This window comes from Colius striatus, chromosome 14 (assembly GCF_028858725.1).
Source record: "Colius striatus isolate bColStr4 chromosome 14, bColStr4.1.hap1, whole genome shotgun sequence".
Lineage (NCBI taxonomy): Eukaryota > Metazoa > Chordata > Aves > Coliiformes > Coliidae > Colius > Colius striatus.
Genome location: NC_084772.1, coordinates 2,008,455 through 2,023,392, shown reverse-complemented (window position 1 = coordinate 2,023,392; position 14,938 = coordinate 2,008,455). Strand labels below are relative to the sequence as shown.

The 14,938-nt window shown below is 60.0% G+C and overlaps 1 protein-coding gene and 1 long non-coding RNA gene across 2 annotated transcripts in view; one reads left to right on the top strand and one right to left on the bottom strand.

Moving 5' to 3' along the window:
• KIFC3 (kinesin family member C3) overlaps nucleotides 1-10,187 on the bottom strand; it is a 36,127-nt gene extending 25,940 nt beyond the window's left edge. The window contains 4 exon segments of the mRNA XM_062007434.1: nucleotides 3,817-4,013; nucleotides 6,126-6,249; nucleotides 7,891-8,036; nucleotides 9,612-10,187. Of these exon segments, the coding sequence (XP_061863418.1) occupies nucleotides 3,817-4,013; nucleotides 6,126-6,249; nucleotides 7,891-8,036; nucleotides 9,612-9,696 (552 nt within the window). The 5' untranslated portion in view covers nucleotides 9,697-10,187.
• LOC133626707 (uncharacterized) lies at nucleotides 9,580-11,523 on the top strand. The gene is made up of 3 exons (XR_009819732.1): nucleotides 9,580-9,820; nucleotides 11,180-11,288; nucleotides 11,443-11,523. It is a non-coding gene; the product is annotated as an uncharacterized LOC133626707 (long non-coding RNA).
• The last annotated feature ends 3,415 nt before the right edge of the window (nucleotides 11,524-14,938 follow it).

Below are 14,938 nucleotides of genomic sequence, written 5' to 3'. Positions count from 1 at the left end.
TGCCAACACAGAGGTTGCCCAGGAGGCACCTCAGGAGCTTCCCCTTCAGACCTTCAACCTGCCAGCACAGGGGAGGTTAACCAGGAGGCACCTCAGGAGCCTCTCCATCACACTTCCAACCTGCCAACATAGGGGAGGTTGCCCAGGAGGCACCTCAGGAGCTTCTCCATCTGACTTCCAACCTGCCAGCACAGAGGTTGCCCAGGAGGCACCTCAGGACCTTCTCCATCAGACCTTCAACCTGACAGCACAGAGGTTGCCCAGGAGGCACCTCAGGAGCTTCTCCATCACACTTCCAACCTGCCAACATAGGTGAGGTTACCCAGGAGGCACCTCAGGAGCTTCTCCATCACACTTCCAACCTGCCAACATAGGTGAGGTTACCCAGGAGGCACCTCAGGAGCTTCTCCACCTGACTTCCAACCTGCCAGCACAGAGGTTCACCCTGCAGGAGGCACCTCAGGAGCCTCTCCATCAGACTTCCAACCTGCCAACATAGGGGAGGTTGCCTAGAAGGCACCTCAGGAGCTTCTCCATCAGACCTTCAACCTTCCAGCACAAGGGACATTAACCAGGAGGCACCTCAGGAGCTTCTCCATCTGACTTCCAACCTGCCAGCACAGAGGTTGCCCAGGAGGCACCTCAGGAGCTTCTCCATCAGATCTTCAACCTGGCAGCGCAGGGGAGGATGCCCAGGAGGCACCTCAGGAGCTTCTCCATCTGACTTCCAACCTGCCAACATAGGTGAGGTTGCCTAGAAGGCACCTCAGGAGCTTCTCCTTCAGACCTTCAACCTGCCAGCACAAGGGACATTAACCAGGAGGCACCTCAGGAGCCTCTCCATCAGATCTTCAACCTGACAGCACAGGGGAGGTTAACGAGGAGGCACCTCAGGAGCTTCTCCATCACACTTCCAACCTGCCAACATAGGTGAGGTTGCCCAGGAGGCACCTCAGGAGCTTCTCCTTCAGACCTTCAACCTGCCAGCACAGGGGAGATTAACCAGGAGGCACCTCAGGAGCCTCTCCATCAGACCTTCAACCTGCCAGCACAAGGGACATTAACCAGGAGGCACCTCAGGACCTTCTCCATCAGACTTCCAACCTGTCAGCACAGAGGTTACCCAGGAGGCACCTCAGGAGCTTCTGGAGGAGCCCCCATGATGCCACCCTGGCCACCAAGGTCCAGTCTGGCTCACACCTTTGTTATGCCTTAATTTCCCACCTTGCTCTGAGCAGCTGATTTACATGAGCTGATTAAAACAAGCGTTAATGAAAGGCTTCCTGCAGCCCTGTCCGACCACGGGTGTAATTTGTCCACGTTGAGCGTTGGCACAAACCATTATTACAAAGAAGGCTAAAAAAAAAAGGGCTGTGTCTTTGGAGCAGGGAGAAAACAAACCCATCCCCAGTTGTGTTGAAAGAGCCAGCAGCTCCTTGTCCTGCTCTTGCAACTCAGCTTCGCTTTGCCCTCTCTGTTTCCTACTTTCTAGGAAAGTTCTCCTGGGAGGGAGAGAAGGAGCTCTGTGAGAAGTCCATGTGCCTCAGTCCCACAGCAGGATGTTCCCCAGCCACCCCTCTCCAGGCATTGCCCATGCCATGCAGAAAGCCTCATTTCTGGGGGGTAGGGACCACCAGTTCTCATCTCTCCTTTCCTCCCCAACATCCTCACTGATTCAAGCTCACGCCAGCAATGCTGCTGGCAACGTGTGGGGGCTGCTCCCCTCCTCCCTGCCTCAGCCCAGATATTGATGGCCACTGGGTGAGCATGGCCACCTGCCCAAAACCCACCCAAGAGAGACAGCCAGGTAGCTTCCCCACCAACCCCAGCTCCCAGGCAGCTCCCCCACCACCCCCAGCTCCCAGGCAGCTCCCCCACCACCCCCAGCTCCCAGGCAGCTCCTCCCCCACCCCCCAGCTCCCAGGCAGCTCCCCCACCACCCCCCAGCTCCCAGGCAGCTCCACCACCACCCCCCAGCTCCCAGGCAGCTTCCCCACCACCCCCAGCTCCCAGGCAGCTCCCCCACCACCCCCAGCTCCCAGGCAGCTCCCCCACCACCCCCAGCTCCCAGGCAGCTCCACCACCACCCCCAGCTCCCAGGCAGCTCCACCACTACCCCCCAGGTCCCAGGCAGCTCCACCACCACCCCCAGCTCCCAGGCAGCTCCCTGCTGCCAACCCCCTGGCCAGGATGGCCACTGGGTGAGCATGGCCACCTGCCCAAAACCCACCCAAGGGAGACAGCCAGGCAGCTCCCTGCCACCACCCCCAGCTCCCAGGCAGCTCCTCCACCACCCCCCAGCTCCCAGGCAGCTCCATCACCACCCCCCAGCTCCCAGGCAGCTCCACCACCACCCCCCAGCTCCCAGGCAGCTCCACCACCACCCCCCAGCTCCCAGGCAGCTCCATCACCACCCCCCAGCTCCCAGGCAGCTCCCCCACCACCCCCCAGTTCCCAGGCAGCTCCCTGCTACCAACCCCCTGGTCAGGATGGCCACTGGGTGAGCATGGCCACCTGCCCAAAACCCACCCAAGGGAGACAACCAGGCAGCTCCTCCACCACCCCCCAGCTCCCAGGCAGCTCCCCCACCAATCCCCAGCTCCCAGGCAGCTCCACCACCACCCCCCAGCTCCCTGCTGCCAACCCCCTGGTCAGGACGCCGCGGGGCTGTTGCCCCATCCCAACAACCACCTTTCTCTACAGCAATTGGGGCCTCTGTGGGCCATAATTTAGGGACTGTTGATTAATAACAAAAGCAGACGTGCTGACAGGCTGCTGTCATCGATGATGAGAGGTTATTAAACCCCACCCTTGCAGAGCCAGGCACAGCCAGGGCTCCCGTGGGCCCCTCCACACGGCTGGGGCAGGCGGCTGTGTCCTGTGGCTGTCAGGAGGGACCCCACTGGGATCCCCCAGCCCATGGCTCCAGCTGGGTGCTGAATGCTTGAGTGGGAAAATCCCATTCCTATTCAGTAAGGCACATTTTCAAGGGTTTTTAAGCGAGGGGAGGGACCGAGAGCGGCGGCTGGTTCCACAGGCTGCAGCCTGCCCTCCTCCAGCCCCAAAGCACCAGTGAGCCTCCAGCCCCTACCTGCTCAGGCACCTCCAGCTGCATCCTGCTCTCTGGGGGTGACAGGGGCTCCTTGGCAGCAGGATCTGGCTCGAGCAGTGGCCCAGCCATGCCCAAGCCCCAGCCCCAGCAGCTTGTGGCGGTGCTGGCTGCTGAGGCAGCCGGGTCCTGCCTGTGTCATGCCGAGTACACCAAGCAAATGCAGGACAATTACCTCCGCCTTTTTGACACCCGTGGAACAAGCAGAACCTGACTGCAACAGCTCCCACAACAGCCACATGCAAATCCTTTTACAAGCAGCCAGCATTTCCATCTCCCTGGGACGACCCAGGACCTCGTGCCGAGGATGCAGCCAACGGCTTCTAGGGGGGGGTTCTGGTTGAGGAGGTCAAAACAGCCTCCCCTTGGTCAGACAGCTCTGTGCCTTCACTTTCCACTCCCTGACTCCCAACAAGTCACTGAAATCCATCTGCTTGCTTGGGTCTGAGGAGCTTCTCCTGCCAGGGCAGCCCTTCCCTGCAAGGGGGGTTCCTCCAGAGCCTCACACCGGTGTGATGGTAACTCAGGGGCTGTGAGCACCCGAGGGATGTGCAGCCAAAGCCAGCTCAGCTCACGGTGCTCAGGAGCACCCAGCTCCCACATCATCACCCCAGCAGAGAAGATGCTCTGTGATGAAGGTCCTGTGCAGCAGCCCAGCCAACCACAAGCAAGAAGACCCCAACAACCCCCCCTCATCACCCCCATACCTGCCCTTGCAGCTGGAGAGAGCGGGAGAGCTCGTCGTTCTCCCGGGTGGCGAGTTGCTCCTGCAGCCCCAGCAGCTCCTCCTGCAGCCTCAGCTTCTCGTCCTGCAGGTGTGCCATGGAAGCCATCACCTTCTGGATGACGGGGAAGGGCCGTGGGGCCGGCAGGCTGGCACGTTTCCCACCGCAGAGCCTCCCTCCTGCCGCGGGAGCACAGACGGAGCCGCTCAGGACGCGCTGCCTGGCTGGGGATGGGGATGGCAGCTACAAGAGGAGACCCCAGGGAAGCAGCACCAGCACCAGCCCCGTGGAAAGCAGCCAAGGCACATCCTGAGAGCCACAGTGGCTGGTTGGGTTAACAGTGAGGGTGGGTGAGTCCTTGTGGGGGGTGGCAGAGCCTCATCCCCAGCCCCGGCACAGGCTGCTGCCTGCCTCAGATAACCAGCAGCCGCCGTCCCGGATCCATCCCTGCAGCCTCCTCTCCTGAATGAGCAGGTGCCTCTGCATCCCAGCATGTCATTAAAAGCTGCATCATCACCCAACAAACAGAATGGAAGCTGAATTAAAACGCTCTGGGTACCCTGGGTGGCCGCCTTGCCCAATCCTGGCGCGTTGAGGCTCCCCAACCTGCCCACTATTACTTTAAACATGGCTTGCTGCGTGTTAATAGAGGCAGAGGTGCTGACAGAAGCCAACCTTGGCCCTGCAGCAGAGCCTACCAAATGAAACCCTAAAGGATTTGGTCATTCCCAAGAAGGAATGAACTGGCCTGACTCACTCCCAACATGGTGATGAGGCAGAGTGGTGGCTGCAGCCCCGGCGCCCTTCCCTGCCCGCTGTGGATTTCAGCTGCTGCCACCAGAAACCTGAGGTTTCAAAAGCAGGAGCTGATGCTGGGAGTTGCTTTGCTGCCTTGCTTGATGGGAAATGTCCTGAATACAAGCAGCAAGGTTCAGGGGGAGGGGGTTGGGCTTTTTGGCCTGTGAATCGGAGTTTTTGCCTGTAAAAGTTGTTAAAGAGCCAGCAGAAAGGGCAAAAAAATGTAGTGCTGGGGCCAAACCACGGCTCTGCTGTTTACTGTGTGCTACAGGACTCAGCTGGCAAGGTCTGCAGAGGAGTCTGTTGGATTTTGTCTTCGTGCCTTGGGCCAGAAACCCTGAAACAGCACTGGCAGGCGCCAGCTCTTCTTCCTCGCTGAGCTGAAAGCTCAGCCCAGCTCAGGCACGGGACTGTGACGGTCCCTTGAAACCCAACACACAACAAACTCACCTCAAAGCTTCTAAAATTACTAGGAAGGCCATCTCTCACCCCTCAGGGAGTGTGCAGGGGGAAGACAAGATTACAGGAGGCACCAGGGCTCCTGTGGAAACGCCGCATGTCTGCAGCCATCAGCCACACTAATGCCAGGCTGGGACTGAAGGCTGCTGCAGAGCTGGGTTCAAAGCCACAACACCCTGCTGCAAGACAGACTTCCAGGCAGGAGGGCTCCCATCTGGATAACACACTCCAACTCCTTCACTGACAGTCAGTTTGGGCTGGAAAAGCCCTTGAAGCTGCTGCAGTCCCAGCCCTTCCCTCACCCTGCCCAGCCCAGCACTGACCCACAGCCCTCAGCACCTCAGCTCCAGGGCTTTGGGATCCCTCCAGGGCTGGGCACTCCCCCAGCTCCCTGGGCAGCTCTTCCTCCTGCATGAGCATCCTTGGGAGAGCAGATGCCATCCAGCCCTGCAGGATGCCTACCATTATGTAGTGTGCCAACCCTCCTGGTTGCCAAAGTGCTTTGAAACACCTTTGGAAAGCTGTCTGTTGCTCTGCTCCAGTGCCACTGCCAGGCAGACTCCCTTCCTCCTGCATCCCTGCCCCTTCCTGGCATCTGTGCTGCAGCAGGAGCTGCTTGGGGATGCAGCCAGGGCCACACTGGGTGCAGCACCCAAGATGTACCCTGGCAAGTGCAGACCAATGCGGTGCTGAGGGTGAACAAAGGGGAAACCACAGGGATTCACCCACCTGGCACAGCCATGGGCACTGCCAACATTCCACAGATGTCTCCTTCTCCTTCAGAGGGAGGAAGGAGCCATGGCTCTGCTGGCACCCACCTGCTGTGTTCACCCAGTTAAATAATTCACCGGTCGCCTGGCGTCACCGGGCGGCTGCTTGGTGTTTGATTTCCACCCAGACCCAAAGAGCTCTGGTGACTGTGGCTGCCTGGCTCTCCCAAAACAGAGCTTCCTCCTGTGCCCACTGACAGGCACCAAGCCCCCAGCCCATCCCATCCCCCGAGTGCCCACAGCCCCATCCTGGCTCCCCCTTACCTGCTTTCTCCAGGTCCATGGCTGTTGCTGCCTGTGCTGCTGCCGGCTCGTGTGGGGTCACCAGCGGCTCCTCCGTGGCTGAGTCCTCCCGCTGTGAGCCCGTTGGCACCCGCAGGGCTGGTGTCTGAGAGAGGAAACAGGGCACAGAGCTGAGCTGCATCGAATGTGCACATCACTGCAAGAAGCCACTGGCAGCCTGGGGGCATCAAAGTGTGGGCAGCAGGGTGAGGGAGGTTGTGCTGCCCCTTTGCCCTGTGAGGCCTCAGCTGGAGCCCTGTGGCCAGTTCTGGGCTCCCCAGCTCCAGACAGACAGGGAACTGCTGCAGAGAGGCCAGTGCAGGGCCAGCAAGATGCTGAGGGGCTGGAACATGTGTGTGAGGAGGAAAGGCTGCAGCCCTGGGGCTGTTGAGCCTGGGGAAGAGAAGCCTGAGCTCAGGGGCACCTCAGCAGTGCTGAGAAATGCCTCAAGGGTGGGTGTCAGGAGGATGGGGATGGGCTTTGCTCTGTGGTGCCCAGGGACAGCACAAGGGGTGATGGGCACAGGCTGGGACACAAACAGTTCCCCTGGCCCAGGAGGAGCAAGTCCTTCGGTGCTGAGGTGAGGGAGCCCTGGCCCAGGCTGCCCAGGGAGGGTGTGGAGGCTCCTTCTCAGGAGGTTTCCAACCCCAGCTGGACACGTTGCTGTGCCCCCTGAGCCAGGGGAAGCTGCTGGAGCAGGGGCTGGGGCTGCAGCAGCTCTACAGGGCCCTGCCCATGCTGGGATTCTATGACACAGTGGCAGCATTTCACCAGGCTGGCAGGAGGAGTGAGAAGGAAGGAGATGACAAGCCAGCAGGACCTGGGGAATCCCTCCCCCTAAGGGATCTCACTGTGGAGATGCTGACATGGTGAACTCATAGTGCTTTTAGTTCTTCTCACAAACAACTTCCCTCAGCCTGCTCATACAGTTGTCCTGAATATTACCAATGTGTTTGCTCTATGGCCTTATTAATAAAAGGCCCTGGCTTGCAGGCAGGGCTGAGTGTGAAGGTGCTCACTGGTGAGCCAAGACTCAGGCAAGGCCACATCCCATGGGACATGGGACAGGCCACAGCTCTGAAAACAACAGAGAAGAAATCTATAGGAAAGTACATAGAGAAGATCTCAGTTTTGTGTATCTAACATCACTGGCTTGTGGGGTGGGGGAAAAAGAATAGATCTGTGGGGGTTTAAATGCCACCTTGAGTTGAATTTGGCTCAGTCAGCAGCATTTCTGAGAGCACGTTGGAGGGAGGAGGCGGCGCATCCTCCTGGCCCTGCCCAGCCAGGAGTGTGTGTCTGTGTGTTGGAGGCTTTTGCCAGAGGCTGCTGTGAGATAAGAAGGTGTTTTCCTTCTTTTGAAAGCAGGGGAATTTGAATGTTTTGCCTGAAGCCCAGAGTGAACTGGTGGCAGCAGCAGCAGCCTGTGTCAGGACACGGCGGGAGCCTTCCTCTCCCTTCTCCATCTCACTGCCAAACCCCATCACAACGCACCGAATCCTCTTAGCACACTTTTGCCTCGAGCTCTCCCGCTTGCTTGAACCCAGAAAATGTCATTCCGGGCTGTTCCCCGGCATCTTTTCGATACGTTCCCGGAGATGCTCTTCCCTCCCCACCCTGCAGCAGCTCCAGCGTTAAGGCACCGGGGTCGAAGCGAAAAGCGGCCGCGCTGTGGCGGGGCGGGGACGGACCCCCCCAGCTCCTCCCAAGGCACAGCCCATCCCAAAAACACCCTCCCACTCCTCACCGGGCCAGCCAGGCGGAGCCCGCCGGGGTTTGCGGCGTCCGAGCAGCTCACGCCGAGGATTTCACAGTGAAGCAGCGCAGGGAGGAGAGGAACCTGAGGAGAGGCGTCTGCTCCGCTCCCGCTGACACGCGTGTCCTCCCCACGGCCTGAGACACAGCAGAAAGCAACCCTGCATGGAGCTGTGTCCCCAGGATGGAGACAGCCTCAGCCAGCAGACCCTCCTCCTCCTCCTCCTCTTCCCCACTGTTGCCGCAGCACCAGTGCAGCAGAGACATTGCACGAGTTTAACGAGTTAATTAGAAGAAATTAGCACTTTGTGGGGGTGGAGACCGGGTGAAATAGGGGGTAGCAGCCTCCTGTCCCCTGCAGGGCCACAGAGATATCCCCCTACCCCATCCCCTCATGTAGCTGCTTCACTTGTTGCCATCCAAGCTGGCAAAAGCTGCCCCAGCCAAGGTTTGCATCACCGAAACCGGACGGACTGACCCTGCCAAGCGCCACCTCCCTCACTGCCCCCAGATGCTTCCTTCATTTGTCACACAGCCAAACCCCAGAGCAGCCAGGGCAGGGCTTCCCCTGCCCTTCTGAGCCACACACAAAGGAAACAGCATCTCCAGGGGCTTCTTTTTCCCCTGTGACTCTGTGTTCCTCTGCTATGGGAAACGCAGCCAGCAAGGAATAAGCCTCAAAGGCACGCAGTGCCCCATCCTCAAGTGCCAACCACAAGCTCTGCCACCATCGTGGGCAGCCAAAAGCCTTCTCTGACAGGTAGGAAATAAAGAGAAAGCAACGACCCACAACCTATTCATGCATTCCCCCCTCCCTAAAATCATCTTGAGGTGCATAAGCCTGAGGTGGAAGCAGCATCTGGAGGGAGATGTGCCCCGGTGAAGTCAGACCGTGGCTCTGGACGCCTTCCCAGGCTGTAATGAGCCGAAACGCTGCGCGTGTGCCCTGGAAATGGAGTGTTTGCAAAGTGCTGGCAGATCCCAGGATCAAAGGCAACGAGTTCCCCGGCCCAGGACGGTGCTGAAAAGCCCCGTTTTTGGAGGCTCTGACACCAAGCAGAGCGCTCGGCTGGGCTGGCCCCACAGTGCCAGGCACAAGCAGCACCAGCATGTCGGCATGGCAAACGCTGAAGCCAAAGCAGCCCAAAACGGGGGGAGGACTTCAGCCCCTCCTTTTGCTGAAATGCACCAGCAGCACCAGCGAGGGAGGTGGGAAGGGCTCAGCTCCCGACGAGCGGCTGCAGGTCGGGGCAAGCAGCCTCCCGCCCGCCTCCAAAGCCGCGCAGCCAAAGCCTTCAGCCTCAGCCACAGCCTTCAGCCTCAGCCACACTCACCTCCAGGGTCTGTGCGGCGGGCAGAGGCCAGCAGCCCTTCCCAGGAGCCAGGGCGAAGCGAAGGCCCCACGTCTTCCCTCCCGTGTGCCTCGCTCCGTTTCCCTTCTTAAGCGCTAAATGTTTCACCTCTCTCCCCAAAGCTCCCGCGCTGGGAGGGAGGCAGAGGCAGCTCGCTGTGCTCCCCGCCCCGGCTGCCTATTGCTCCCTGCCCGGCTGCAGAGGCTCCATTTCTCAAACCCTGACCTTCATCCGGAAAGAAATGTGAAAAATGCAGGCTGGCCTGTTCCCAGCCTCTCCTCCGGGAGGGCGTGAGCTCGGCGGGCTGAGCCCCGAGGGGAAAGGAGCAGCCTCTGTGCGGCGTGTGCTGCGCGGTACTCACCGGCCAGGGGACGGTCCTTCGGCTTCCAGGCGGTGCCAGCGCGGAGCCCGGATCCCAGATGCCAGCTTTTGCGGGATGTGATCATGGCATGGAGCTGCCGAGCACAACGGCACCTCTGAGGAAGAAGCAAGGGCGAGGAAAGACGTCTCAACCCGCCTCAGTTTCCAGTCAAAGCCCAAAGGGGACCGTGCAGGAGCAAAACCACGACGGTAACCCCAGCTCCTGGCTCCATCAAGCCCGGCGGCGCTCCCGAGGGGCCGGGGCACCCAAAGCCCCGCGGCTCCCTCCGTGCTCCCGGCGGATGTGACATAAACCGTGTCTGTAATTAATGTACTCATTCCTGAAGCCTTCCCAGGCTCCTCCTAACAGCGAGCTGGGGGTTATTTCTTTCACTCGGGGGCCGCGGGCAGCCCCCGCAGCGCGGGGAGCGGGGGATGCCTGAGCGGGGGAAGGGGTGCGGGGAGGGGGAGACCCGGGAGCATCCCCCCGCCACCAGCCGAGGGGGTCCCTCGTTTTCTCAAGCGGCGGCTCCGAGCGGGGAGTGTGTGTGGGGGGGTCCCGGTGCCATGTCCCGGTGCCGTGTCCCGGCCCCGCCCCGCGCCCCCCGCGCTGCCGGTGCCGGTCCGCAGAGCCCGGCAGCTCCCCGCTCCTCCGGTGCGGGTCCCAGTGCGGGTCCCGGAGCCGGAGAGGGAGCCGGTGCGGGTCCCGGAGCCGGTGCGGATCCCGGTGCGGGTCCCGGTGCGGGTCCCGGTGCGGGTCCCGGTGCGGGTCGCGGATCCCGGTGCGGGTCCCGGTGCGGGTCCCGGAGCCGGTGCGGGTCCCGGTGCGGGTCGCGGATCCCGGTGCGGGTCCCGGTGCGGGTCCCGGAGCCGGTGCGGGTCCCGGTGCGGGTCCCGGTGCGGGTCGCGGGTCCCGGTGCGGGTCCCGGAGCCGGTGCGGATCCCGGTGCGGGTCCCGGTGCGGGTCGCGGATCCCGGTGCGGGTCCCGGTGCGGGCGGCTCCGCCCGCTGCAAGCTAACGGCGAGCCGCGCTCCCGCCGCCGCCCCGCCGCTCCGTGCCGGGCGGTCCCAGCCTCCCCAGACAAAGGCAGCCCCGGGCCACCCTCCCGAACCACCCTCCCCCCGCCCCGCCGGTGCCGCTGCCGCGGGGCCACTCACCGGGCGCGGAGCAGCGGGACACCCAGCGCCGGGCCCGGCCCCGCCTGCCCGGGGCACTTCGGTAACGGAAACGCCGAGCTCCGCCCCGCTCTCGTTGGCATGGAAACCCTCCCCCCCTTCCTTCCCCCCTGCCTTCCCCGACGGGCAGCGCAGACGAAGCTCTCTCCCGTCATCGGGCGACAGCGCCAGGAGGTGCCGGTTCACCCCCGGTGCGCCCCCACGCCGCTCTTACCGGAGTCCTGGGAAGCTCAGGGGAGCCCCGGTGTCTTTCTTGTCCTTCCCAGGGCGTCCCCCGACTCCTCCATCCACCCCTGAGATATCCCTGATACCCCCAGCCTGTTCCCAGCCCTTCTCACCCTGCTCCCAGTGTACCCCCATCCTCACAGGGGTCCTCCCGTCCCTCTCCTCCAGCACCAAACCCCAGCATGGCCATAGCTGATGCCCTTCCCGGGGGCAAGAGCCACCAGTAACACCAAGAAGGTGACTGTGGTGCTGGTGACCCACACACTGAGGACCAGAGGTAACAAACCACCCCCTCACCCTCTGCCACATGCCTTCCTCCCACCCCAAACTGCGGTGCCCCAGCTGGCACCGATGCCAACTGGCACCCCAGGCTCACCAAGGCCCCAGGGACCCAAATTTCACCAGGAAAACAACCTGTTTCTAACCTGCAGGTGTGAGGAAACCAGCACAACGTGCCCCAAGACCTCTCCAAAGGCCTTGCTGTCAGAAAGGCAATAAAAGGAGCTCAGCTTTAAATGTAATTTATACACCTTTTTTTTTCTGGGGTGTGATTTGTATCTCCCTGTCTGTGCTGCACAGCCAGTCATTATGGTAATGGCTGCTTTGGGTGACACAAGCTGCTCATGACTTGCTCATGGTAATGAACTGGCAGCACCAGATATTTCCCACACCACAACCAGCCTTGGCACCGTGCTGATGGTGCATGTCTGCACACCCAGCCCTGGGGTGAGCTGGGGGGGATGGCAGGCCCTTGGGAGTTGTGTGTTTGGGGTCAGCCCTGCAGGATAGGGGGGTCTGGGGTGTGCTCCCCTAGGGCCAGGGGGCCATCACCTCTCACTTTGCTGCCCTTGGTCACAGCCTTTCATGGGTTTGGAGTAGGATTCAGCTTTGTTCTTTTACCCTGGTATCTCCCTCTTGGGCATCCTTGAGATTCCCCCTTCAAGGACATGCTGCCCCATCCCCTGCCAAGAGCCAGCCCCCATGGTGATGAGGAGGCTTTTTTCTCCAGTGTCCAGAGGACAACAAGCTGGAACACAAGAAGTTCCACTTAAACACAAGGAAAAACTACTTCACTGTAAAGCTCTGGCCCAGGCTGCCCAGGGAGGGTGTGAAGGCTCCTGCTCAGGAGGTTTCCAACCCCACCTGGACACGTTCCTGTGCCCCTGAGCCAGGGGAAGCTGCTGGAGCAGGGGCTGGATGAGCTCTGCAGGGCCCTTCCCACCTCACCATGCTGAGATCCTGTGATTCTGAGTCACTGGGGGAGAGGAACAGGCACACATGAGCTGCTCCAGCCACTCACCCCAGAGAAAGGGGGTCACCTCCACGTCCCCCTGCTCCTGCCACAGCACTTGAGAAGCCAACACCACCCTTGCCCTACACAACAGCAAAACCCAATGAGAACCTCCAGCCCCTGCAAAGCAACTGCTCCCCTTTGCTTCAGCTGAGCCTGGATGTATCTGTGTGTGTGACACAGACACACATCCATGTATACATGCATGTACCCACAGAGGGTGTGGAGGCTCCTTCCTTGCAGGGCTTCAAACCCCACCTGGACACGTTCCTGTGTGACCTGAGCTAGGTGGGAGCTGCTTCTGCAGGGGGTTGGGCTGGATGAGCTCTAAAGGTCCCTTCCAACCCCCACCACTCTGTGATTCTATGATTCTAAAGAGTTGTGCAGCTTCCCATAAATACCCTTTAATCTGCACAGCTCCTGGGGCTGCTTTGGTGAGAACACTGACAGCCATAAAGTTACTGTCTGCTTCCCAAGAGCAGCCAGGAGGCCACAGCATCACTGACTCCAGTCACCAGCTGTAAAGGTAAAAGAAATGTTTATGTAAATGGCTTTAACTGCCAAGTAATTTCCTGCCTTTTGAATGCTTCCAGTTTCTAATGATGCTGCAATTATGCAACACACACGAGTGGTATCAATTACATCTAAATCAGTCCAAATTAACCAGGCATCTGCACCAACTTGATGAATAAGCACAGAGGGAAGTTTGTGATGTGGCAGGGGGGGGTTGTGTTCAAACAGTCCCCTGGGAGCATCTCAAGCCCCACCTCTCTGAGCTGAGGGGCTGATGTGTGGTGTGGACAGTGTGGCTTCCTGGCAGCCTCAGCACCAGCATCTCCAGGGATGCAGAAGTGAGGTGATGGAGGGATGGATGCACACTGGTGCTATTTAGCTCAAGGGAGTGCTGGAAATGCCAGGGGATGCCAAGGGATGGGGGGAGGGCAGGGGGTACCCTGCTCATTCCCCCACCTCAGCAGGGATTCCCCTGGTTGGGGTGAGCTCAGCCTGGTCCCCAGCGATGCTCTGGTCCTTTTCTTGGATGTCACATCACTGTGACCTGAGTGAGCACCGCCTGATGACATCACCCAAGGTATTTTTAGCAGCTCTGCTTTGCAGGCAGGGAAAAGGCAGCAAGCAGCAGGGCTGGCTGCCAGCAGCACCCTCCTGCCAGCACCCAGCAGGTAGGCTCGATACATCGACAGCAACCAGCGCTAAAACATAGCTGCTCTCTACCAGAGCAGTGACCCCCAGGGGGAAGCTGAGCCCTTTGCTTTCAGCTCAGCCTGTTCTGCAGCCAAAAAGCTGTTAAGTCAGGCAGGTTAATTCGCCTTTTACTGAAGGGAAGCTCCAGCCATCGAAACACAAGGCTGAGTGGAGCTTTTTGCATGGGGGTATTTGTTGTGCCCTGAGCATTTAACCTACATCTGTAACATGGCTTAAACCCTCCCCCTCAAGTCCCAGCAACAACATAACTCCCCCTCCCCTCCCTCTGAGAAGCCCAGGCACGCAGGCAGGAGCACACCTGAAGCTGCTTGTATATGGGGATGCCCCTAGTAGAAAATTCCCACCAGACATCGTGAGAATATGTCCCCAGAGCCCAATTAATTCCAACCCAGCTGGTGATTCTAACCCTGCTCCTCCAGCCAACGAACCCCCTGCATCCCTACAGCGGCGTTCTGTGCGAAGACAGGCGTTTTAATTAAGCCTTAGCATGCTCCCCAGACATTTAATGCTCATGTTAAAGCTCCCCCGGAGGCTCAGATCCCGGCGATAGGCTTGTGCGGAGCTGGGTGGAGCTGGGGAGGGCTGCTGGAAGGATTCCTGCCTAAATCTCAACAGCGGGATGCTGCCGGGCTCGGCAGCAGCTCTGGATGGGGGGTGGTGGGAGGGGGCTCAGCCCCCCCTTGGACAACCCCCAGCAGCCAGGTTTGGGCTGCCAAGGGCAGCTTGGGGCAGCACTGAGCCACTGCAGAGCCGAGGAGCCGGCTGGTGTGGCTGGGAGCTGCTGCACATCCCCCGTGTCCCCCCATGCAAAGCTCTTTTACCTCAAGCAAACGACAAAAGCGACATCATCATCCCCCCCCCCCCAACACAACCCTTTGTTTTCAGGTAGAGGAAAACCCCACAAGCCACGTCGCAACCCGTGCTGCAGAACCACCTCACCAAAAGCCTCCACCCCTCCCTTTTTACCCACCTCTTCTCTCCCTCATGCTTCCCAGCTGCTTCCAGGTAGGAGTCGAGCTTGGCTTTGAGCGCTGGTGCCTCCCCAAAGCAAAGCAATTGCCGGGCTCATGCTGTGCCACGCTGGCTGCTGGGGAGCTGCTCTGCAGGAGGACTGCAGCTCACCTGCTAAGTCATTAATGTTTCATGGCATTAAACCAATACAGGCTGCTGCTTAGAAAGCACTTCTTAGAAACAAGGCTAAGAATAAGCACGAGGTGTTGTGACTGAGGCTAAAGCTGCCCCAGCAGCTGGGGGATACCAGTGCAGATCTGGCCAAGAGGGAGCTTGATACCGTGTCAATTCCATCCAGGACATTTGATCCAGCAAATACAAGTGAAGGCTGTAATGGTAACATCACTGCTTTGCAAACAGCAGCTCCTGGAGCTGCTGGTCTGGCAGAGAGAGGCCCATGG